This window comes from Talpa europaea (assembly GCF_964194135.1).
Source record: "Talpa europaea genome assembly, chromosome: 10".
In the NCBI taxonomy this organism is placed as follows: domain Eukaryota; kingdom Metazoa; phylum Chordata; class Mammalia; order Eulipotyphla; family Talpidae; genus Talpa; species Talpa europaea.
The window spans coordinates 100,931,241-100,958,518 of record NC_140077.1 but is presented as its reverse complement, the minus strand read 5'-3'; the positions used below and the strand labels follow the sequence as shown (position 1 = coordinate 100,958,518).

The 27,278-nt window shown below is 38.5% G+C and overlaps 1 protein-coding gene across 1 annotated transcript in view; it reads right to left on the bottom strand.

Moving 5' to 3' along the window:
* The window catches only part of SPMIP2 (sperm microtubule inner protein 2), a gene marked incomplete at both ends in the record, with an annotated part of 66,740 nt that extends 39,778 nt beyond the window's left edge, over positions 1-26,962 (bottom strand). The window contains one exon of the mRNA XM_084245583.1: positions 26,899-26,962. Coding sequence (XP_084101709.1) covers positions 26,899-26,962 — 64 coding nt within the window. The remainder of the gene's footprint in view (positions 1-26,898) is intronic.
* Positions 26,963-27,278: the final 316 nt, after the last annotated feature.

Below are 27,278 nucleotides of genomic sequence, written 5' to 3'. Positions count from 1 at the left end.
TGGTGAATTCTTTCACTTTCTTGTGCTTCTGACTGTACCCAGTGCTTGTATAAATTAAAAAAAAAAAAAAAAAACCTTAAAAAAAAAAAGTAAACTGGAATAGTTTTGAAAAGTGAGGATCATTCTATCATTAACATAAGTCTTTTCCTATTTTATTTTTTGTTTGTTCATTTTAGCTTTGTCTTACACATTACGCTAAAAATATATTTTAGGAGCTTTCATTGATGAAGGGTTTATTCCTTATTGTGGATAAAATTCAATTCTTTCCTAAGAACTCTTCCAGATTAAGGATTGGAAAACTTTTTTTAAAGGACCAGAGAGTAAATATTTTTGGCTCCACCAGTCATAGTCTCCTTTTCAATTGCTTGACTCTGCCTCCTTGTGCTTTGTAGGGCAAAAGAAGCCAAAGACAATAATTAAACTAATGAACATGACTTACTTCCAATAAAACTTTATTTAAGGACATTGAAATTGTAATTTCAACTATTTTCATGTGTTATAAAATATTCTTTTGCTCCTTCCCCCAACCACGTAACAATGTTAAAAACTATTCTTTGCTCTTGAGTCCTACAAAACAGGTGGCAGGATGAATTTAATCCAGGAGCTGTTGTTTGCCAACCTCTGTTCTAGATGGTGGGAAGATGGTGGACACTGAGAAACAGATGCCACGGAGGCTGGAAAGAGCACAGATGGGGGAATCTGGGAGGTTTTCCAACAAACTTCATCTGCTGCCAACACTTGAAAAGGACTCAGCTATGGTATGTGTCAGAGGAAAAAAAGAAAATTCTACCGCTGAGGTAACTGTCTCTTTCTAACCTCTTCTCTGCCTTTGCATTGCTTCATTTAATTAACTTACTCATTGAGTTATTCTGTCACTGATTTGTTTATTCATCTCTTCAATGAATGTTTACTGAACTGTAGGCACACCTGAGAGATACAGCAGGTTCAGTTCCAGATCAACACAATAAAGTGAATATCATGATAAAGTGAGTCACACAAATTTTTTGCATTTCTCAGTGCATATAAAAGGTATGCTCACACTACACTATAGTCTCAAGTATGTAATAGCGTTATGTCTCAAAAAAATGTGCATCGCTTAATTAAATGTCACACAGAGACACAATGTAAGTACATACTGTTGAAAATCTGCTGCCAGTGGACTCGCTTGATCCAAGATTACCACAAACCTTCAATTTTTAAAAATGCATTATCTGCAAAAAGTAACAAAGTGAAGAACAATAAGAGGAGATAGTTCTGTATAAGTCAGGCATGGTTTTGAGATCTGGGGATATAGCAGTGAACAAATCAAAAACCTGCCTTCACAGAGCTTACATTTTCACTGAGGCAGCCAATAAAAGGAAACAACCCTAACTTGTATTTCATCTGGATTATCACAATAACTTCCTAACTGTCTTGGTTCAAAGGCTATCCTGTACATTAATCCTCCACACAGCTGTCAAGAGTGATCTGAAATGCAGATAAAATCAATATTGCATCTTCCATAAAAAACAAATTGGTTTTCTCCAATGCCTATAAGTGGTTTCATTCATATATCTTGGGATTACTGATTAGTAGCTTCACAATCTGACCCTAGCCTACTTAACTTCTTCCACCTTTTCTCATTACCAAAATGTGTCTTTCAAAGATTTTTGGGAAAACAAAATCCCCACAAGTAAAAATTAGATGCTAGGAATGCTAGCCCCATCCCCAGGCTCTAGTAACCACAGTTCTACTTCTAAATTTTACAAATTTAAGATTCTACCTGTAAGCAATATCATAGAATAATTGTTTTACTCTGACTAATCTCACTTAGCATCATCTCCCCAAGTTCCATCCATGTTGTTACAAATGGCAGGAAGTCCTCCTTTCTCACGGCTGAGTAATATTCCACTGTATCTATGGACTCTGTCAACTTTTTTTTTTTTTTAAGATTTATTTATTTATTTATTTATACGAGCACTGGGTACAGTCAGAAGCGCGGGAGGGTGAGAGAATTCACCAGAGCCAGAGCGGGGAGCAGAACATGCAGAAGGACCAAAGTACACTGCTGAGGGGAGCAGTGGGCACAGCAGGAGAGGTCTGCGCGCCATGTGGGACCTCGCCGGTGCCCGAGGATTGAACCTGGCGCTGCAGAGGCTGTGGGCAGCTTTGCAGCCCAGCGCTCAACCACTGTGCCACCAGGGGAGGCCCGACTCTGTAAACTCTTAATTGCCAGCACAGTGCTTTAACATATTAGGTTCTCAAGAAATAGGTGGTGAAGGCTAAAGTGTATTGTTTATTCACTAAATGAATGAAAGGATTTCATTATAAGACTGGATATATAAAGTCATCTTAAAAAGAAGTAAAAACTTCTTTAAAAATATCTAAAGACCGGGCCTCCCCTGTGGCGCAGCGGTTGAGTGCTGGATTGCAAAGCTGCCCGCAGCCTCTGCAGCGATGGTTCGCTCCCCGGCTGCTCCCCGGCCACTGGAGGAGGGTCCCACATGGTGCGTAGACCTCTCCTGCCGCCCGCTGCTCTCCTCAGCAGTGTACTTCAGTCCTTCTGCCTGCTTTGCTCCCTGCTCTGGCTCTGGTGAATTCTCTCACCCTCCTGTGCTTCTGACTGTACCCAGTGCTTGGATAAATAAATTAAAAAAACAAACAAATAAATAAATCTTAAAAAAATATATATATATATCTAAAGACCAATCAATTCTGGGACTGCCTTAAATCATCCCAAGTCAGAGAAAGATGTGTTTTTCACAATATTTATTTTTAATAGAGCAGAGGGGAGCATGAGACTGTCCAGGAATACTCCTTCTTTCTATGATATGACCTCATGAGGCCAATGCTCCACTTCAGTGACCAAAATAAACCATGCTAAAGAAATAAATCAAGTGGGACATGGAAATGAGTGTTTTAATAAGTATATTTAAAATACTGTTGACAATATGGGCCTAATTTGGCCATTGCTGATGCGCGGATGGACTTGTGGAGAGAATCAAGCCAATCAATTGAGGGTCAGAGGGTGGTGGTGGAAATGTGAAGTTAGGAAATGAACTCTAATGGACACATCTGACATATGCCTGTAGGGGAAAGGAGAGAGATGTTCAATATTAATTGCTGCAACTAGCAATGTAAATAGGACTCTTCATTTTTGACAGTACCATAGAAAGAACGCATGAGCTGGAAAATTTTTAAACCTTGTATTTCAAACCAGTGGATGCAATTATGCAATGGGCCTCACCATTGCATGAACTGAAAGACTGGTTTGTCAGATTTCTAAAAGGACCAAATAAACATCATACAGAACCATTCTTGCTGTGTACTTTTGTTCCTTCAAGCAAATATCCTTCTGTGAAAAATCTGAAGTCATTAGGGGCAGCCTTTAATAAACCAAAGGGCCTCTAATCAAGCTTGTGATTATTGTGGCAATAAGTAACCTATATAATTATCACATAAGAATTATAAATTAGAATTCAGAGTTATGAAGAATGAGAGAATCTACTTGGTATTTAAGTACAGTTCAAACAATGGCTCAACAAGTATTGATGGTAGCCTAGTGTGTGTCCAGCAGTGGGTCTGTGTGAACAAAGATTATACAACACAGCCTTTGTTTCTCTGATCTCTTATGCTGAATGTTCATGACCCCCACCCCCAAATTCATATTAACTCTTATGGCACAATGTGATGGCATTTGGAGATGTGGCCTTTGGAAGGTGATTAGGACATGAGGATTGAGACTTCATGAATCAATTAATGCCCTTACAAAAGAGACCTTAGAAAGCTCCCTATCCCTTCTTCCATATGAGGTTATAGTGAAAAGAAATTAACTGTCTGTGAACCAAGAAGTAGGTGCTCACCAGACATTGAAATGGCCCCTAAGAAGCCATCATGTTGGACTTCCCAACCTCCAGAATGGTGAGAAATACATTGATTATTTAAGTCACCCAGTCTGTGATATTCTTTTTTTTTCTTTTAAAGATTTGTTTATTTATTTATACAAGCACTGGGTACAGTCAGAAGCGCAGGAGGGTGAGAGAATTCACCAGAGCCAGAGCGGGGAACAGAACAGGCAGAAGGACTGAAGTACACTGCTGAGGGGAGCAGCGGGCGGCAGGAGAGGTCTGCGCGCTATGTGGGACCCTCTCCGGTGGCCAGGGATCGAACCAGTGCTGCAGAGGCTGCGGGCAGCTTTGCAGCCCAGCGCTCAACCACTGCGCCACCAGGGGGGCCCTCTGTGATATTCTTTAATGGCAGCTCCAAACAGACTAAGATAGCACCCAATCTAAAGATCAGGTTCACTTCCTTAGGAAACATTATCTGCTCTCACGAGAGACTTTGTATTATTCATTGAAACTTTTGATATACAGTTTGACCTATATATTTTTTAAAGATTTATTTATTCATGCATGCAAGAGCTGGGGTACAGGCCAGAGGTGTGGGGGATAAGAGGATCCACCAGAGACAGAGTGGAGAACAGAACAGGCAGATAGATCGTAGTACATCGCTGAGGGGAGCAGCGGGTGAGCCAGGAGAGGTCTGCTGTGCCATGTGGGTTGCTCCCTGGCCGGCCAGGGATCGAACCCGTGCCGCAGAGGCTGTAAACAGCTTCATAGGTTGCTTCTTTTTTTTTTTTTTTCCATAGGTTGCTTCTTAACCCATTGTGCCACTAGGGAGGCCCAGTTTGATCTATGTTTAATGTGTGAGCTTAGGTTTCTTTGTTTCCTTGCTGTTTTGGGAGTGTCTTGACAGTGCTTATCAAATAACCTTTTGTTAGTTTACTTTAGAGACCTGAACTATCTTGTTTGTTTTATACTTCCATAACATTCCAAGCAGTGCAATACACTAAGCAAATGCGTGGTGATATTTGTTGAAAGAATGACTATGGTATTGTAAAAGTTGATGTAATTAAAAAAAATTCTGTATTTTTCTTGGTGGGTACAGAAAGACAGGATCAAAAATTTTGTAAACACCCTTGGACTTTTACTTAGAAAATAAAACTGACAGACTCATCTTGATAAAACTTAACAACCAGGTGATTCTCCATATGTTCATCTTAGCTGAAGGACAAATCTAAGTAGATGATCATAACTTTCTTTCTTCTGGCTTAGAGTCTTCTAGTTTGAATGTGCATGAAACTGCCAACTATACCATTCATGGTGATAGTTTCTAGGTGTTTCCATGAAAAAGGATATTAACAAGATCTATATATGTAGAACTAATAAAAATAGATATTTTTTAGATGGCTTAGGACTAAAATAGCTTTGATTAGCTTAGGACTAAGCAGCACATTCCACTGCAAAATGGATTATTTTAAATAATAAGGGAAATGATTTTCATAAAATGAGATTTTATGACATAGGAGGAATCTGGGGTTGCTTAATTCAATAGCTAAACTACTACAGTTCAGAAAGAAAAGTTCTCTCCATCCATGTGCTCTGTGTCCCAGAGTAGCTGGTTGCCTTCAGGAAATCTCCCTGTGTGATTCCAAGGAGGCTGTCGTAGTTCCAAGTATCATAAGCAGATACCATAATGCCCAAGAGGAGGTGTTTGTGTTTTTCTCTAGGGGAGAAGTCTTTCCTAGAAAATCCCAGGTCAGTTTCTCTCACTTAATTGGCTAGGGTTGAATCATTCATTTCTTCCCAAAAGCAAGCATTGGCAAGAGGTGTAGGACTTCAGTGACTGGCTTGGTTGAATCAGGATTTAGTTGAGTCATGTGTGACCAGTTTGTATCCAAAATGGAGACTCTCTAGAAAAGAAGATATGTAGGTCTCTGGATTATCTGCCATAAACTATAAAAGAAAAAAATCCAGTAGGTGCTGAAACTACTCTGTCATAACCTTTCACTGGTTGACGATCTACTTTGAAGACCATTTGAAATTATTTAAACTCATTATTTTGTTCTTTGCTTCTTGACCACAGGATGAATTATAATTTGTCTGGTATTTACACTCATACTTGAAGATATGGCTTTATACTGAGGTAGTACAAAGAAATGAAGGCAAGACAGGTCAGTCAGAGCCTGTCATCACAAATGCAAGGGAGAGCAGTGGTTGCTGCATCTCTCTGTTGAAACCCTTTGATTAAGAGCAGAGGTCAGCAAACTTCCCCTAAAGGGCTAAAGAGTAAAAGTTAGTTTTTCAGGCTATTCCTCTTCTGCCACAATTCCTCAGCCTTGTCATTGCAGCTCAAAAGCAGCTGTAGACAATATGTAAACTACTGTGTGACTATGTCCCAATAAAACTTCACTATGGACTCTGAAATTAGAACTTTATTCCATTTTCACATGTCACAAAATATCATTCTTCCTTTAATTTTTTCCAATCATTTACAAAGTTAGAGAGCATTTTTAGTTGTACAAAAACAGGCACTGAGCCAGATTTGGATAGGCATTTACTAACCCCTGATGTAGAGTGTCTCATATTTGCCTTTTATCTTATACTTCTTCCATGTGTAGTTGAGATCTGAAATTTCGCTGTCTGTTAAGAGTCAAGTACTTCATTGCATCACAGCAAAAAATAAGTATTTTTCTTAAATGCTCTATTTTGAGGATTCACAAAAAGAAATGACACTTTTTCATTTGTATAATAGGTTGCAGAGAAGGGCTTTGCTTTATTATACTTTATTGTGTTAATTTAGCCCCATCCCATTTTGGCTTTATGATCATCATTGCTGTCAGTGACCAGTTGAGAAAATGCAAAATATAGTTAAGCTGCCAGTGCAAATGAAAAAAAAATAGGAAAGCGGGGTGGAATACTAACTTATTAGATAAACTGGAAATGATAACATTAGGCAAGAATTACACTGGTCTTACCCACACTGGAAAGAACTGAGAGGGTATGCATTGCTCCATTAGTGCTCTGAGTAATGATAGTAATTACCACCTAATCCAAAGAAAGAGCACTAGTAAGGCTGGACTGGGGAGACAGCTTCTCCAGCTACGGTGCTTGTGCATTTGTCAAATGTACCATTGACTTAATATGAGCTTTTCAAAAAGAGAAAAGAAATTTATCCCTTCAAATGCCAGCATTGTTAGTCAAATCACATCACAATTACAAACACATTAAAATGTAATTTATTAAAATAACACTTTTTAGCCTACATGAAATATGGTGAGTTCCTTCTCTGTACCCTGGGAAAACAGTACAGAACGGAAGGATTGTTGATTTCTAGATGCCTATAAATGACTTCAATCCAAACCAGGGCAATTTAGACTAGGAAGTGGTGTTTTTTCAGCCTTGTAGATTATGTAATAAACAAGTAAAACTGGTTAAAATTATACTGGAAAAAAAATGTGAATCTGCTATTTGGATTATTGAGAAACATAATGTAAGCAGTAATCAACACTAGGTAGTCTCTATGCTTCTTTGTATTCCTTTTATTACACCTTCACCTTTACTTAGACAGCCAGGGGACTGGTTGTGCTCCCAGACGGTTAAGAGACTTGAGATAAAATGACTCCTTATTTATTCTGAGAGTGGATTCCACTGCTGTAGCACTTTGCCTTGAAAATAGACTTATGAACAGGTGAAAGATACACAAAGTCATTTGACAACAAAGATTTATAAAGTATAAATTAAATTTCATATCAACTCACATCTGAACAGCCTTACTATGGTGGGGTCGCGGGGTGGGGGGTCTATTTTTCCATCCTTGTGAGCAAACATTTTCTTCCAGAATAAACTTGGTATAATAAAATCACTGGGACAGGGACAATGGCGATTAGGACTTTGGCCTTGGCCTTGCTGCCATTCACTGAAAAGTTATCTTTTTACCCCCAACAATTTATTTAGTCATAACACAGTTAACTGTGTGTATTTAAAGCAAACAATTTGTATATGTGTACACACACAAATAGGTTTGCCAGATAAATACTGGATACCCAGTTACATTTGAATTTCATATAAACAATATGTGTTTCAGTGTAAGTATGTTCCAAACATTGCATGGCACATACTTACACTGAAGAATATTTTTTTTTATGTGAAATTCAAATTCAGCTGGCTATCCTATATTTTTACTTGCCAGATCTGGCAACCCTGTTCATGAAATATGACAGTCAAGACAGTGAATATATCTGTCACCCCCAAATATTTCCTCATACCTCTTTATAAATCCTCCCTTTCTGCCCCCCACTCCCCATTTTATCCTGCCCAGGCAACCATTTACCTACTTTCTGTTTACATTTTCTAGAATTACATTTATATGGCATCATACAGTTTGCACTTTTTTGGTTTGGCTTCTTACACTAAACATTTATCATTTTGAGATCATCCTTATTAAAATCTCTATCAATAGTGGCATTTTTTTGGATGGAATAATATTTTACTGCATGGATATAAAACCATACTTTCCCCATTTACCTATTGATGGATTTTTGGGTTGTTTTTTAGGTTTTGGCTGTTACAAATAAAACTGTTAAGAACAAATCTTTGTATGAACACAAGCTTTCATTTCTCTGGGGGAAATCCCTAGGAGTGAAATGACTGGATCATATGCTTGTTGTATTAACTTTTTTAAAAAAGCTGCAAAATTGTTTTCCAAAGTGGTTGAATCACTTTACATTCCTACCAGCAGTGGGTGAGAATTCTATTTTCCCCACATCCTTGCCAATAATTGGTAGAATTGATCTTAATATTTTCTTAAGAGGTGTGTAACAACATCTTATTGTGCTTTTAATTTGCGCTACTCTAATAACCAATAACATTGAGCACCCTGTGCTTGTTTGCCATCTGTAGCCCTTTTGATGGAATGTCCAAATCTTTTCCCCATTTTTAAACTGCATTTCTTAATGGGAATTATTTATGTATTTTGAATGTCCGTTATCAATATGTATTTTGCAAATATTTTCTTCTAGTCTGTTCCTGTATTTTCATCTTAACAGTATCTTACAGATACTTTAAATTTACAGATACTTAACAGTATCTTACAGATACTTTAAATTTTGATACACACCACTTTATAAACTTGTTCTTTGATGGATTATATTTCAGATGTTAAGTCTTAAAAACTCTGCCTAACTCAAGGTCATAAAGATTTTCTTTTTTTTTTGTAAAGAAGTTTTAGTTTCAGGTTTTATATGTAAGTCTAGGATCCATTTGAAGGCAATATGAATTGAAGTTCAATATTTTTGTGTGTGAATAGCCAATTGTTCCACCACTACTTGTTAAAAACACTATCGTTTCATCACCGTATCATCCTTGCACCTCTGTCTTACACACGTGTGCACACACACACATAGTGTTAGCTGAGTCCCTGAGTAAAATGTATTTCTTACTGTAGGCTGCAGTTAGAAAACTTGGAAAGTCACTAAATATAATTAACGGTCACCTGAATATCTGTTTCTCTCTCCTTTGGCCTCTTAATCATACTTGTCACTTCATAGTCAGTCCTTTCTACTTCTTCAATTTCCATTGTTCCTCTAAAACTTTATTTTCTGTGAAAGCATGTTTATGATCACCTCAGGAAACTATTGTTTTCACTGCTGCTTCAATTTTCCTCTTTCCTCTCAGCTATACAGGGAAATGATGAAATGCTTTATTTCTCCCCACCACATTTATATCACTCTCTCTATGTAATTCACACTGTGCCCTTTCATTCCATATATCTTATGGTTTGCAATTGGTTTACAGCAAGCCATTTCCTTTTTCATTTGTTTTGTTTTATTGGGAGGCATCGTATGGGGAAAAAGAGAAGGGACAATACTTCATCTGAACTCTTTTATAAAAGGTTTATAATCTTTTCCCAAATACTATTTCTCAGGCTTGGTTTCTTTATCTGAAAAAAAGAAGAAAAAAGAAAAGTAAACCTAGCCTCAATCTAATAACCATACAATTGTAAGAAATAAGTGAGATTATTTGTAGCATTTGTAGATCATGTCTGGACATGTGCCTGAAGATTTTCATATCATAAACCTTCTAACCATTTCTCTTATTCTACCACCTTCTGTCACGTACCTTTTTCTATGTTAATGCTGTTGTCGTAGTTTATACCAGATTAGGTCTTATGTGATTAAATGAAATGCTCTGAACTACAGAAGTGAAAAATGTCTAATGATATGTCACAGGAGTGTCATGGTGCCAATAGAGGGAGGTCAGATTTGCTTTCCTCTAAAAAAATAGTTTCTTCTTCCACAAAAGACATCTGAAAATCTCCCATTATCAAGGTAGACCCCCCCCCCCCAAAAAAAAGTTCTCCTCTAAAGAGAACACAACAAACTACTAAAAATGCTAACTATTTAGCTAGAAGGGCTGGGGTTGGAGCTTAAACTACCATTCCCAGAATCCAAAAGTCAAAAATAAAGATGTATTATGGTTGCTGAAGGGCCAAGAATATTCTAATTTATACCAGATGAAGAAATGCTGGGCTCTAGGGAGAGACTGAGATGGGACCACTGTCCATTTAAGAGTTATGGCCTATTGAATCCATTGTGAAAAGAAATTTTATATTTGCTTTCTTCATTAATTATTAAAAATAATCAAGGAGCCACTTTATGAATTCCTAGACTAGCTAGAGCTTCCCTGATGCTAAATCATTAAAATTCTGGAATCCAGTACCATTGTTCTCTTTGCACCATATCCCACTTTAATACATTTATTCATTTTTATTTGTATATATATATGTGTAAATAAAAAGTTACAAACTTCTAGCTGTTCTTCACTATCATGATTCATTCCTCATCCTAATTAGAAATGGTGACCTGGCATAAGAAGCTACAGGTAAAAGTGTTTGTTATCAAATTCCAAAAGCTTAGTTAAAAACCCATCCAGGAGGGTGTTTGGATATTTGGATGTTCCAGGATAATATTATAGTCTAAACTTCAACAAGTCTATATCAGCATTTTCTAATACAGAGGCCACTCACCACAAGTGGCTATTAAGTACCTGCTAAGCACCTAGTCCAAGTTGAAATGTGTTGTAAGTTAAGAACACATCCCAGATTTCCAAGATTTAGTGCAAAAGAATGTAGAACTTTTTACTAATACCTTTTGAAATTGAAACAATAACAATTTCGATCTGTTGTATTAAATAAAATATACTGTTAAAATTATTTTCAGTTGTTTTAATTTTTAAAATTTGGCTACCAGGAATTCTTAACATATATATATATGTTTTGCATTATGTTTCTATTGAACAGTGCTAGGCTAGAGTCTGGAAATTTGTGAAAGTATCATAGTTATCTACTGGGTAATTATAGCGATGTTTCATTAAGATTGGGGAAACTGGTTGTAATGTTTGTTAGAGAGGGCGAGGTCTTCAGTGCACATAACTTGCTGACGAGTCAGATGCAAACAGTCTGGAAGGGTCTATTCAGAAGATCAAAATGAAACTAATCTGAGCAGCCGTGTTTATGCAGGAGAAAAGCTGGTGACTTTACTGTGTGGATAAACGTACCACGCCCTGTCAAAGCAATGTAATGTTCAGCTTGTTACTCATCCCTGAAACCTGCCCCCCAGGTTTCTATAGCTAATTGCTCACAGTTGGATCCCTTTAAAGTGAGATTGCACTCCCTACAGGATATGTTGCACATGCTGACATCTTGAGAGTTTCTAAGTTTTCACTCCACATAATACCCATTTTAGGTCATAATGTGACTTTGAACAAAAATGCTGAGCATGAAAGATGTATTGCAGGCAAAACTAAGTGGAGACAACTAGAAATCCCTGGGATCTATATTAGCTGTGATCATATAGATACCAAACCTTAAAGACAGATGGTTTTTAAGTCAGCAATCATACACTGATAATAAATAATAATGTATAGATTGAAAAATATGTCAAGTACAAGTAGAGGAAACTTGTGAAAGCCTAAGACTTGGGGAGTCAAAATGGTGTCCACTTTCTATGAGCATCTCCCCTTGAGGGTAGCTCAAAAGAGGAGCGTTAGGATTACCAGGCTATTGTGGCTTAATGCCAGTAAGTGAATGTGTAACATCATTTCCTCTCATCTGCCAGTGTTCTTGTTGTATGTTTTGTGAAAATATTAAGCTAGCGGGATTTTCTTCTTCTATTTATTATAATATACTTAGGAATGCAGCGATTATATAAATACTAATTCGGTTCTTGTCAGTAAACAGTCTTTCAGGAATGCTGTTGTAAAGGAAAAAAGCAATAAAACAAAATAAAAACAGAAAGGAAACCTCAGACTGACAATAACATGGTGGTTAACAGTAGGGAAGCAGAGGGAAGGGAATGTCTTGGTGGTGGTTGGTGATTGGAAATTTGGTGGTGTGAATATATAGTCACTGAGGTGAGGAACTACACCTGAAACCTGTACAGTGCTGTAAATGAATGTTACCTTATTTTTTTTTAAGATTTATTTGTATTTATTTATTTATACAAGCACTGGGGTACAGTCAGAAGCGCGGGAGGGTGAGAGAATTCACCAGAGCAGGCAGAAGGACTGAAGTACACTGCTGAGGGGAGCAGCGGGCGGCAGGAGAGGTCTGCGCGCCATGTGGGACCTCCTCCAGTAGCTGGGGAGCAGCCTGGGATCAAACCGGCGGTGCAGAGGCTGCAGGCAGCTTCGCAACCCAGCGCTCAACTGCTGCACCACTGGGGAGGTCCAACTACCTTAATTTTTTTAAAATTTATTTATTTATGGATACAAGAACTGGGGTACAGGATAGATGTGTGGAGGGGTGAGAGGATTCACCAGAGAAAATGTAGGAGCAGAACAGGCCAAAGGACTGAAATACACTGCTGAGGGGAGCAGCAGGCGAGTCAGGAGAGGTCTGCTGAGCCATGTGGGTCACCTCCCTGTCTGGCCAGGGATGGAACTCATGCTGCACTGGCTGCGGATAGCTTTATAGTGCTGTGCTTAACCCCTTGCACCACCAGGGAGGCCCCTACCTTAATTTTTTAAAAATGCTGTATTCGAGGTTTCCAGGACATTACAGGTGAGTTCACCTGATGCCCGGCTGCCTATGTTCCATACACACAGCAATACAGAGGCATCAGATACCTGTTACTGTCACTCAGTTTTTTACTTATAAAGTGGGAAGCACGATATCAATGTGACAGGTTTTTTAAGCATTAAATGAAATAATTCATGTGAAGACATTAGAATAGTGCCTGGCATATTCTAAGCAGTCAGTAAATGTTAGATGACAGTGATGAACAGGAAGATGAAGAGGAGAAGGCAGAGTGTCTAATATCTATTAATTTGTATACCAAGATTCATAATGTTAGGTGTTTTGAATTTTACAAACATCTAATTATGACCTCTGAAATTGTAACTCTATATTCCTGGAATCCAGAAAGGATACCAAGCTGCTACTCTTACGGGAAGGTAGGGAGGTAATTTCATCTTCAAATGTTTCCTTGTCTCTGTTGCTCTGCTGAAGCTTTGAGAATGGTTTGGTGCCACTGGGTGTGATCCCCGATAGCTTGTGCATAGAGCCCATGCTCAAAATTCGTGTGCTAAAATAAATAGATGTCCAGTTGTATTCGTGGACTTATTAATCTACTTGAATTGCCAATGGTTGTTTGGAAATCATATTAATACAGCCCTAAATCCAGTTATATCATCCACAGTATTGGCATGGAGCTATCTGTTTCCAGTGTATTCCAATAGGCTCTGCTTTCATGCAGCCTCTAGAGGTCAGCAGGTACAATCTCGTACCTGGGATATGGTTCCTTCCCACAGCTGATATTCGTCTACCTGCCAAAATATTTCCTGCAACAGTAGCACATTCTATTTTTGAACAGGTCTAATTATTCTTCCATATACTGAACTGAAATCTGCCTTCCTGTAATAGTCACATTGGTCTGAATTCTGAATTCAAATTTATAATTTCTCCCTCACTTTGCAACCTGACAAATATTGGAAATAGCTACATTAAGTAGTTCTGCAAGTGAGGCTTCTCCTTTTCTTTCAGGAGTACTTAATCTAACATTATTCTCAGACCCTTCACTACCCTGCCTCTCAATGCTCTTCAATTTATTAGCATCTCCCTGACAATGTGGCATACACAACAAAAATAATGCTATGGAGTGATCTAGTCAGGGGCAGTCTGCTTGTTTGTTCCACACAGAACCTTTGATATGTCAACTTTGTCAGTAACCACACTAACCTTTGGGCTGATCTTGAAATTAAAGTCAACCTCCACACCAATCCATTACATAATATCTGTCCTTTACCTAGACAGTTGATTTTTAACCCTAAGTGCAAGGTTCATACTTCTTCCTATTATACTATAATCTTGTTAGTTTTGGCTCCTAATTCTAGATAATGTTTTTTACAACCCCATTTATCAACTGTTTCTTCTTTCTCTTTCTTCTAGGCCTAAGTCTTCTGCTAACCTAACAGCAGGTTCTCTTGCTTGCTACTCAAATCACTGAGAAAACTGTTAAACAAAACAGAGCTTACCCTGTTCTACTCCCTCTATCAATTATTAAGCATCAAAGCTTGAAACTAGAATAAAATGTCCAAGTGAAGTGCCAGTTAAATATTGACTTTCACTTGCCAATTTTACTTCAGTTTGTCTTTCAGCTGAAGTAGCCTGAAAAATGAAAATGCTGCAATTACTGTAAATAATTCCTAGGGACCATTTAGAATATCTAACAGATATGAAATATTTGAAATACATATCTCCATTCTTTGCTGTGTATGGAAGAAGACAGTTTAAGAATCACATGGAATAATTAGAAGCTTTAATCATGATCCTGGATTAACTGAAGCATTTAGGAGTGCTGATACTATACTGAAAAACATTACAATTTAGGTTTTCTGCAATTTGAGTTAACAATTTTTTCTTTATAAAAAATCATTCCTCAAAAGACTCCTTAAATATATAAAAATTGAAAATAATTTTAAAGAAAGATTTTTTTTTAAAAAAGATGTCCTACATAGCACCAAGTATTCACAGAGCTTATTGGTTATGTAAAGTAACATATTCCTAAACTCAATTTATGAGCTACACATTATGTAAAATATGGAACCAAAAGCAAATCACATCATGATCACAAACATTGTAATTCAATTCAGACAGTGATCTTAGATGATAACTTATCTGATACCTTTAAAGCACCCAGAGGGGAATGGGTAGAGAAAATATTCCAGTTGACAGGGCCTGGAAGAGTGACTTTTTTCACTTTTAACATGAATAATCCTAGCATCACAGAATTTTGAAACAATTTTTGAGGAAGGGCTGTTGATAAAAAATTACACCAAATGATATTGCTTGTTTGAATTCCCCCTCAAAAGTAATAATTTGTATTGTTGTATTATAGCTTACAGGAAGGCAGATTAACTTCCCACATTTGAATAGGTAGCTAATCGTCCCAAATCTGCAATTATTTCTGAGTGGCCACAGGTTCTTCACACTTAACCAAAATATATTTAAATGCTTTTATGATGAGAGAGAAATTGTAGCCCTTTTCTGGTAGGGATGTAAAATGGTGCAGCTGCTGTAAAAAGTGCTATGATGATTCCTCAAAAAATTAAGCATAGAATTACCATATAATCCAGCAATTCTGAGGTGAAAGCAGGGTCTAGAAGAGCTATTTATACATCCATATTCCTAGCAGGTTTATTCACAATATTCGAAATAATCAGAAAGTATAAAGGTATAAAGCAACCGAAGTGTTCATCTCTGGATGAATGGATAAACAAAATGTGGTATATTAGTCTGCTAGGGCTGCACTAACAAAATACCACAGACTGGGTGACTTAAGCAAACATATTTCCTCACAGTTCTGGAGGCTGGAAGTCCACAGTGCCTTCAGAGTCACTGATGAGATTTCTCTGCTTAGTTTATAGACAGAGGCCTTTTCTTTGTGAGCTCATGTGGTCTTTTCTCTTCAACACTCAGAAAGCCAGAGGCAGGAGGAGGGGAGAGAGCCAGAGGGAGAAGGCTCTGGTGTTCCTTCCTCTTATAAAAGACACCAGCTCTTTGGGACTAGGACCCCACCTTTATGACCTTATTTAACCTAATTACCTCCATAAAGGACCAACTTCCAAATCAGTCACATCAGGGATTAGGTGTCAGATTGGAATTTGGGGAGAAACATGTCAGTCCATAACCACTTACAACAGATTATTAGTCAACCTTAAAACGAAAGAAAATTCTGACACATGCTACAGTGTGGATGTATCTGGAAGACGTTAAGTGATATAGACCAGTCACAACAAGACAAACACTGTGTGACTCCATTTTTGTGAAATTCATTGTGACAGAAAGTACAATGGTGGGTGGTGGTGGTGGAACGGGGTTCGGGAGAGTGGCGAGCAAGCTAGTGGTTTATGGGTGTGGAGTGTCCATGTTGCAAGATGAAATTTCTGGAGCTAGATGGTGGTGGTGTTGTACAACAGAGTAAATGTGCTCAATGCCACAGCACTGTAAATATTTAAATTGAACATTTTATGTTTTTAAATTTAAAATTATCTTTTAATGCTACTTTCATTTTATACAATTATAAAAAAGGGCCCAGATCAAGTCATTCATGCCTTAGCATGCCGCCCCCATATAACACTCATTGTTAAACACATAATTAAAATAGTATAATTTTTAACATTGAAAAGTATAAGCATACAGTCAAATACACGTGGGTGTGATGATGGGAAACTGTTAAATTTCTCTACCAAAAGAAATGAATTTCAAAATCACTGTCAACCTGTACCAGTCAGACATCCTGACATGGGTGAGTGGAGTATAGATTGGAGAGAGCAGGTGGAAGCTCTTTGTCTGAAATCTGCTTCTGGATGTTGCTCCCAGCAGTGCTCTATTAGTGAGCAAGTCATATAAATCATTGAGAAAGTACTCTGAGAGAAATTTCAGATGAGAAAGAAAGAAGACACTATGGAAGATTCCTTTCCTTTCCACCAATACACATCTACTCCAGGCACAGAAGTAAGCAAACAGAGTGAACAATGTTGGGTTCCTTCTGGATTGCCCTTTTATGCTGAGATAATTATTGACCCAGTTTCTGGATAAACAGATATCCAGAACCACTCTCTAAGAATACAATTGGTCAAGTGTGTAAGTTAGTGTCTGTGAATAGCATGAAAATGCTTTAGACTATACACTTCTTAAGGATACATCAATTAATCAGTTCACTTACCCCCTCCTTCTACAACTTTTGTTGTGTGTGCTCTGTGTTAGGCTGCTCTTAGTGCTAAGACTATGTCCATACCCTCCCTACCTTTTGAGATTGGAACCAGTCTAGGTGAATCTCAGAAGTCCTCATCCCTCAGTTGGTGTTGCCCCAAAAGTCTGCTTCACAAGAAAGATCCTGCCTCAGATATACTCCTATGGGTAGTCAGTCTCCTTCCCCCTGTTCAGTAAAGTGATTCAGATGCTGGGAAACAAGTGATTCATCAGAGGCAATGGGTCAAGCCAGTGTAGCTTTGAAAATAGCAAAGAGGGTGTCCTGCAGCAGTAAGCCACAGGACGCAAGACAGAGTGAGATGTGGAGTTAGAACAAAAATGAATCTTACAGGTCCAGGGTATTGGCTACTGGGACTGTTCCATGTGTGTCTTGGGGGTGGTCCTGACTCAAGGTGGGCTCCACAGTCATAGGATAAATTGGAACCCACGAGACTGGCTGAACCTGAGTAGGTCTCACTGCCTACAAGCCTCAAAATTTGAAGATTCTGGTGACTTGCAGGGAAAGCTGGTGCCTTTCATCACAGTGCTAGAGCTCCGCCTGGCCTAGAAGTTGATGAAGCCAAAGGAGGAACAATGGAAGGTGCTGGAAGAGGTGCGATTATTGCCCTTCCCTACACCAACAAGGTGAAACAACACGTTGGCTGAAGTAGGAAGGAGCTGCCATAGCACCTCAGACCAACTACCTGGGCATAGAATGACGTCTGCTGTTTCACTTTCACCCTCTAAATTTCACACAAAATGTCTCCCGTGCCCAAATGCACCCAAAGCTATATAGGGAAGGGAATTCTGCGAAATGTCATTACACTTAGCTAAGTTGACGCAGTAGAAAAGTCCATCATATTAGGTTGCAGCCAGTTCAGTCTAGCTCATCAGTTCTGACATTCCTTATTTGAGACCATCTGAAATAACTGGAAATAATTGGAGATAGATTCAGTTTCTTCTTGTTGGGTTTACGGTGAACTGAATAGGTGGATCAGACAGGGTTTAATAGGCCAGTGGATATCTGGCGTCTATCATTGACAAGATTTTCTCTGAGTAGAGGTGGGCTTCTTCCTAGTGATAACTGTGGAAAATAGCTCAAAACTTTTTATCCATGAGGAACTCTTGCCTTGTACCCTGCCTTCATGAGTACTTCCCCATCCTGCTTTGCAAGGAATTCAGATTATGGTTCTACACACACCTTGCAGGAGATGTGTTAGGTTTTGAACAGCTGGCCTGGTGAGTGTCAGGTTTACCCTGATCAACTCATCGTAGTTTGAGCACTGAAAATCCAGTGTTCCAGGAAATCCCTCATCCTGGGAAAACTGGGCCATGGAGTCACCCTACAACAGAATGTGGGTATGGTTGGACAAGGTCTCAACCTGGACAACAGGAAAAATGAAGGCTGTGGAGGGCAAAGTAAGCATATAAGGAGGCACCCGCATTTGACCTGTTGGATTTGTTTGTTGAGAGGTCGTATAGTAAGTCAGCACTGTATTGAAGCTGGATTTGAAAGCTCTACTTAAGATTCCCTAAATGTCCTTTGGTGAAGGTTTCAAAATGGTAAACAGAGACCAGCTAGGATATGTGACTATGTGCGGCTTTTTTTTTTTGTTGTTGTTGTTCCTCATTCTTCTTCTATCTCTGTAACTATAAAAAAGTAAAAAGATAGGGAAGGAGTGGCGAGTAGACACAGAGCTTAGGGGCATAGGAGATTTAGTAGAAGATCCAAATGCTTGTAATTCCTTTGAATGAATAGACTACAGGAATTAACATGGTGGATTTGTCTTTGGGGCTGACTTATGTTGGAGTCACTCACTCTAGATTTTATCTACTCAACCACGTGTAGAAGAGCCCCATTGATAGGAGAGTGCCAGCAAATTGGAGTATCCTTGACCTTGAAATCTTTGGGCCAGGGAGGGGGTGATTTCCTTCCCATTTGTCTGTGGTTTTTACCCTACCCCACTGTGTGAACTCTCTGCTTTAAGGATAATCCTGACTTTTTGTACAGTATGTAATCTTCCTTTAGGCACAATTTCAGCTCCAAATGTATATCTCAACTGCAAAACATTTTAAACTAAGTCACTCTGTGGTAATTTAAGGTGATTCACTTTGATGAAATGAACATTCATATGTACAGTTTTTGTCTACATTTGTTATATCATCAAACAAAAATGGCTGGACAAACTCCCATCCAAATTTGGACATGAGGTTTGAGACAGTATGCCTTAAAATAAAATTGGATGTTCCATCTAAGTATCACAATTTTCCAAAGTTGTCCACCAAGACCATTAAAATAAAGATCCAAGAAAGGCAACCGTAACCGTCCGTTGGAGAAGGTCACATGAAGATGCTGTGAGCTGGGCCTCAAACCCCAATTCACAAAGGCAGAGATTTTCAACCTCCCGCCTTGGTTGTGGGTGAGCAGCTGGGTCTCGGTGTGCCCTGGGTGAGAAGCAGCAGAAGATTTTTGATGTAGCAATGATGAATGGAGTTCATTAGCTAGATTAATATAAATCATTCCCTGCTTTCCAAAGTTATCATCACACAAAACAATCCTTACCTATACACAATATTTCTACAGCACCTCCCCTCCCTAGGAAGTGGGGGTAGCCTTGGGGATTTACTGCAAACTCTCACTTTAGTCTTTATTGTCTGAGTAATTACGTGCTGAGGTCAGTAAGATGCTATCATTTATTTTGGGGGCCCACTTCAGGGAAGTCTAAGACACTCCATTTCAGGAAGAATTCCCTGAGATCTAGAACTGGTAGATGGGTTGGGTTTTGTTTGTTTATCCCCCAGACAAGAGGGGCGGACATTCCTGGGGCATTTTCAGATGTCAGAGTATGTGTGTGAGCCTGTGTGTGCGTGTGGGCACAGCTCACCCCTGAGGGGCGGGAGTGGGGAGTGTGTGGCTCATGATCTTCCTGTGTTCTAACTGGCTGCACAACCCTCAGAAAAAGAAATGAACTCCCAGGACAGTTCCCTGGATTGTAGAATCCTTGGGTTTTTAAAAAATTTCCTTACTTAGCCCACATGACTAGCATGTCTCCTTGGTTCTGCTTCCATTTCATGAAAAGAGGCTGGTGATAGCTACTTAGCTTGTAAATTGAAGTTTGAAGGAGTCTGGAAATCTTTTCAAAGATGTGGGAGGTATTATTTCCTTGGTGTGAGCAAAGAATTTATCTAACCTGACTGCTATCAGCATTTGTTCACTACTCTTCCCTTAATTTCAGATCGCTTTGTTTGCGTAAGTTTTGACTTCTTAGATTTCTCATTATCTTGTCATCATTGGCTTGAAAAGCACGTTTCATTTTTCTATAATCACACTAATTTGAATTATAAAAATGTTCCCACCGTTTTTTAAATTGTGGGCTTTTTAATGACTTTTCAAAATCAAGGCTGTTGAGTTGAGACTCCAGGTCTTCTGACTTGAGGCAAGTTAGAACTTAAAGGATAATAAAACTGGCGCATCTGCAAGCTTCCAGGAACAGAGGCATACATCTCCTGTGGCCCTAGGGTTTGCTGGCTTAGTGCAGTGTGTCACAGGCACTTCCTGTATTACAGTCTCCTGTATGTGTGTTTAACATGCAGCTCCAGGGTCCCAGAAAAACTAAGTCAGAACTTGGGGGCCTCCTCCATCCTTACAAGTCTCCGTAGGTGGTTCTTTTGCATCTTGCATCTTGAAAATCAGAGCTCTGGATCTGGGACGGTGGTTGGCTCAGAGTCCCCTTCATGGAGGTGTTTGCCTTACTTACTGGCATTTGGCTTACATTTCATGGCACCCTGTCTGTTTTCCTCAGTAACCACCTCCCTCCCCTATTAGTGGGATTTGAGCACTGTTTAGTGAACTTGGGAGCTGCTGAACTTATTCCAGTCACTTCTAGTTCTGTTCTCTGCCATTAGGTCAGCCCCACTTCCACCCCCTGAGTGGTTCACTTGATTGTTAGTTATGAGATTTAGAAATCAATCAGATCACTCTTTCCACCACCAGATTTCCTCAGTGTGTTCTGGGTCCTTGTCAGAGAAACCCAGTCCCACTCATACTCTACTGGAAATGGGGGTAGGACTTCTTGTGGTGTCTGTCTAGTTCAACCCTTAGAACAGGACAGAAGCAATTGTTCAATCTTCTCATTCCCTCCAATAGCCTCCTCTCCTGCAATCTTGTAGTTTCAGGAAATTCTTTAATTTAGAATGTGCTGCCCCAAACAAATGGATTTGACCAAATACATGATTTGAGGCCATTTTTTTTCGGTGTGGTGATTCCTAAAGACAGGGATAATCTTCCATCCATCCTTGGACTTTTCCCTGGAGTGTATTTTTCTAAAAGATGTTATCTGTGGTCAAAGGGGCCTTTTAATAGGTGCTGTGAAAGATTCTACCTTTTCTGAGATAATTACTGGCAACTGGGGTTAGCAAGACAGTGAAGCGTTTATCCTTTATGGCTTGCTGTGAAAGAAATTGACTAGGATCACACACAGCAAGTGGTGTGAGTAAAGTGCTTCCTTTCTGGAGTCTAGCAGGTGCCACCTCTTTTCTTGCAGGAGAGGAAGGACAGGGAAGGGAAACAAATCCAGGTAAAGAGACAAAGGTGATACCTGTAGGAAATACTTAGCGCTCAGAGCACCCTTAGGAGATCTTTCTATTTTTCCTGATGATAGGATGACATATCATTTTATCAAACAGGATTACTGAGGTTAATAAGTAGTGCTCTAAAATCTGCCATTTCATCATAACATCTTTTTAATAGAATTTAGTTTCTTTAGGATAACTTTTTTTAGTGAAACCCAAAAGGTCAATAGCAGCTTAAAAAATACACTTCATGTGGTTATAATTGTTAACATGATAAATATTTTATCTTCTGGGCCCTGTACCCAGCGGTTTACTTATATTGCTAGTCATCTATGTCAGAGGACAACCATTTATCTATATCTATTTCTATATAAAATATACTCTGTGTGTATATAATATACTGTGTGCCTACATAATATGCTGTTTGTATACATGCAATATACTATATATGTGTGTGTATACATACATATACCTCATGCTGAACACTGTTCTGAGTACCCTACATGTGTTAACACAGAAAAAATCTGAAGACAGAGTCTGTCCTCATAAGTCTTCCTTTCAGGGCTTGGGAGGTTCTTTTCAAATCGATGGCACAGCTAATGTTATTTTCCTGCAGATCACATTGGTGATGATTTAGATGACCAACAATTTAAGGTAAGATTAATTTGGTAACTGCTGTCACTTGTAGATAAATTTTGATTTCGGGGCAAATCATACGCTGGGACTACAGAATAAAATGCAAATCAGTCAGCCAACTGTGTCCATGCCAGTAAAATATGTAAGTTTTGGTCATGAATTAGTTTTTAAAAATATAAAATCTTTGCTTTATGAATTATAGTGATGAGACCTAAGCTGAATTTGCAGCAAGACTATTCTCGAAACGGTAAAGCACTGGCAGTTCAGTGTGAATCATTTTCTATTTTTGAAATAATTGAATTTGAGACATAACTATTAGTGTGACAGTTTCACAGGCAAAAATGAGATGAACAAATGGATCTGAAACCCAAGCTCATGGAGCAATGCTTTTCAAAATTACGTGCACATTTATGTACTGCTCCTGCCACTTAGCGTTTCATTCATCATATTGGGTTTTGGCTATTTCCTAGAGAGTATTTCCAATTCTGACATATTTCTAACAAAAGTCCCATGATGTGATGACTCCTTTATAAGACAGAACTCTGCAATATTCCTAGTTTACATGAGCAGGTCTTCTGGTCGATACACGATGAAGGACTAAAGGCATATCTATTTTCAGTTAGTGAGCAATCTGCATATCATACACATAAACACGTATATAAAATCGTATATAAGCTTCTAATCATATATAAGCTTCTAATCAAGGCTGTGTGCACTTGAGGAAATCACTTAGCTCTCTGAACACCTCAGAATTCCCATCTGAAAAATTATAGGTTAAATTAGATTATCTGTTATGGTACCTTTTAATTTTAACATTCCATATTAATTATTCCATAAATCTCTTTAATTTTAACCAGTGGGAATTCATTTTAAAAAGATCTGAGTTAGGTATGTGTTTTTAAATAAATGTAAATTGTAACTTTAAAATATAGGACCTGGAACTGGGTAAACAAGTGATATCATTTGTAAATAAACAGATATTGTAAAAATTCATCATCAAGCTTTAATATATTTTTAAAATCTGTAATTTTGTTTATCATTAGTTTTTAGAATAAGATCTTTGTAAAGCAAAACAGTGCTATCTTTAAAATCTCCTTACTGTATAATAAAAGTTAACAAGTTGATAATAAAACTTACATGGAAGAATAAGCCAGCCAATAAAATATTTAAAAAATACAGATAATTTAAGCTATCATATTAAACTCACAGTACTAAGAATATATCTGGATTATAGAAATCAAACCATGTTTGACTGTGAAGGTATTGACTAGAAAAGGACATAGAGGAAATTTTTAGGGTTATAAAAATGTTTACTATCTTGATTTGAAAAGTAGATACATAGGTATTGTTCACTTTGTAAAATATTATCAAGCTGAGCACTGGATTTATGTGCTTAATAAAGTATATGTCACATGTCAACTTTTTAAAAAATTGGACTCACAGTTTTTCAAAAAGAATATCCTTTGTGAACTGCAAAGTAACTTCTAAGATCCATCTGTGAAGTAGGAGTTCATGATGCTCTCAGTATGATATTCAAAGGAAAAGAAATGAGTAGGGGAAAAAAGCCAAAACATATGGCTTGATTTTGTGGAGTATTATGCAAGGTAATTTTCCTCCTTTTCCACTTGTTTTCCATTATTTCTCAGGCCTTTGGATTGGGTTTGTGTTTCCTTTCAATCCATACCATGTTTTTTTTTAATTTTATTTAATTTTATATATTTTTTTACATCATTTTTCATTTTTGCACAATGTATGCATTTTCATCTTGGTTATAGTCCCCATACAATTCCCACCCCCCTTGTTTTGATCCTATTCCCTTCTCCCCCCGCTCCACCCCCCCCCCCGTAGTGTGTCTCTGATTTATAGTTCTCTTGTTGATTTTGATTTTTACTACTTTATTATAATTAGTCTTTTTCCTGGTCCCTTATTTAGGTTTTCTAGATTCCTGCTATGAGTGAGACCATCTGGTATTTTTCTTTTTCTTTCTGGCTTATTTCGCTGAGCATGATCCCTTCTAGCTCCATCCAAGTTGCTGCAAATTGCATGAGTTTATCTTTTTGATTGCTGAGTAATATTCCATTGTGTATATGCACCACATCTTCTTGATCCAGTCATCTATTTTTGGGCATTTGGGTTGTTTCCATAGCTTAGCTATTGTAAATAGTGCTGCTATAAACACAGGGGTGCCGGTGCTCTTTTGAATTAATGTTTCTGTGTCCTTTGGGTAAATACCTAGGAGTGGAATTGCTGAATTATATGGACTCTCCATCTTTAGCAGACTGAGGAAACTCCACACAGCACCCCATAGTGTTTGGACTAGTTTGCACTCCCACCAGCAGTGCAGGAGAGTTCCTTTTTCTCCACATCCTCACCAACATTTGTTGTTGCTAGTTTTGTTTTTTTTTTAAGATTTATTTATTTATACAAGAACGGGGTACAGGTCAGAGGTGTGGGAGGGTGAGAGAATTCACCGGAGATGGATCACGGAACGGAACAGAACAGGCAGACGGACCAAAGACACTGCTGAGGGGAGCAGCAGGACAGGAAGGAGAGGTCTGCTGCGCCATGTGGGTATCTCCCTGGCCGACCAGCAATTGAACACATGCTGCAGAGGCTGTGGACAGCTTCACAGCGCGGTGCTCAAACCGCTGCGCCACTGGGGGGGTTGCTAGATTTTTTAATATGTGCCATTCTCACTGGTCACACCATGTTTTAATGGACATTTAAATTAAACAAATGGATTAACAGGAGAACCTATAATATTCTAATCAGAACACTAGATTATAAACTTCTACAAGAAAGAGAACATCGTATTCATGTTCATCTTGTATCTTGCAAAGTTTGTGGCCTAATTTTTTAGTATGTTTATAGATGTTCTTGTCAAAGTTTATAAGAAGCCAGGATATCCTTCAATAAGAAAACAGATAAACAATTTGTGGTATATCATACAATGGAATACTATCCTAGGGGGGAAAAAATGAGCGTTCAAACCATGAAAAGGTACAGAGGAAACTTAAATGCATACTGGCCTGTGAAAAAAAGTCCAACTGAAAAAGCTACATATGATTCCAGCTATATGATTTCAGCAAAAAGCAAAACTACAGAGACAGTGAAAAGATCCATGGTTCTCAGGAGGTCAGAGACAGAGAGACTGGGGGATGAACAGGTAAAGTGTTGCCACAGGAACTTTGTTGCCACTTTGCTTCAGGAACTAGTGAGGGACATAGGAGTTGTGGAGCAGGTTTGCAAGGCAAGACTCTGCTACCTGAGCAGAAGATCTTGTGCCATTTATTGAAAGCATGCAGGCTAGTCAAAGCCGGTCATGGGACAATGGTATGAAGACTAAAGTCCGGAGGGTGGGATAGGAATGGGGGACAAAGTTTTACGAGGGGCAGGGAAGGGAACATCGTGACTGTGCGTCAAGAGACATTTGCGTCAGCAAAGTATGATGTTATCACTGGCAGAGTTATCCCGAGACCACCACGGAGATAGTCACATGATCAGGTCAACAGTGGCCTATGCGTCCCCGGGCCTGCCTCGTGATACGGGCTACTGTCGTAGGTAGTCCAGGCATGCTCTGCTGTGATTTGTAGATAGCAAATAGGTCACAGTTGCCCAATGAGTGGCCCGCTCATAGCCAGCTCATAGGAACCCACAGAAAAGCACAGGGGTTAGAGTGGTGAGAACTTTCTGTATGAAACTGTAATGGTGGCTTCGTGGTCAAAACCCATAGCACGAAGAGCAAATCTTGATGAATATATATGAAATTTTAAAAATCATTTAGGAGGTTGGGAGATTTCCAGGAAGGAACTTAGACTGTGACAAGAGACTCTGACTGTACTGCAAACCTATAAAATCTCATTGCAGGAGGGGGAGCTGGGAAAGAAGGTACGGACCTCTATAATTTTGAAAGGGAGTAGTCTTTAAATCTAAAGGCAAACTGGGTGCAAGGAATTCTGTACTTGGTTGATAAAGGATTTTCTAGAGCACGCAGGCCGGCAAATCTGAGTCTTGTACACATGTTACTGGAATTAAACAAGTAAATGGTTGGCAAATATCTGGAACCAGATTTCTCATGATTGGAGCGGGAATTTACAGCTAAAACATGTTCATGATTTTCAGATATAAAGGAAATAAGATGAAATTTAATTTATTCCTTTAAGTGTCATGATTACTCATGTTCTATTTAATTACATTTTATTATTACACGCAAATCATTTAAAGCCATTAAAGGAATAAAATACAAATCATTAGTATTACTAGGTTTAACAGTTTGCTCAAATTTATATCAACCAAGTATGTCAAGTTTATACAAATATAAGAAACTTAAATCATTAACATTTAAATCTGACCAAAATTACATTTTTATTAATATCAAAGTAGTTTTCGTTATGTATAACATAAACTTTATGGTATAAAAATATTCCTTGTGGAAGCTAGCTCAGATAGAATTGTTTAGGGCAACACAGGGTCCATGCTCAGACTAAGTGTGCACATAATTAACTGTATTTTAGAAAATAAACATATGTGATTAGTTTATTTTTATATCCCTTATGTGAGTGCCATATAGGTAAGGAGTAAAGAAGTTTAGTTCTCATGAAGCATACACAAAGACCCTACCTGTAACAATCATGTGTTTCCCCACTGTTGGAGATACTGGCTCTCGAAATGATACAGATGCCATGGCTACAGTCTTGGCTGTGTCAACGGATTGTCTTCCTTAGCTTCCTTAGACCAGCTTTCCTGCACCAGAAAGTGTCAAAGTCAGCTTCTACTCTCCCTGACTGAGACCTGAACTGGGTGGTTGCTACGGACTCTCTATGACAGAGAGATGGTGTTCCATATAACAGATTCAGTATTCCATTCTCTAAGAATGAGAGAGACCACTGTAGCATTCCCAGGAACTGCAGCAGATACCATTTTCCTTATCTGTTAATATCAAGTCAGAACAGACCAGTCCAGTTACTAGATGTAGAACAGGTTTATGTCCTAGATGGCCC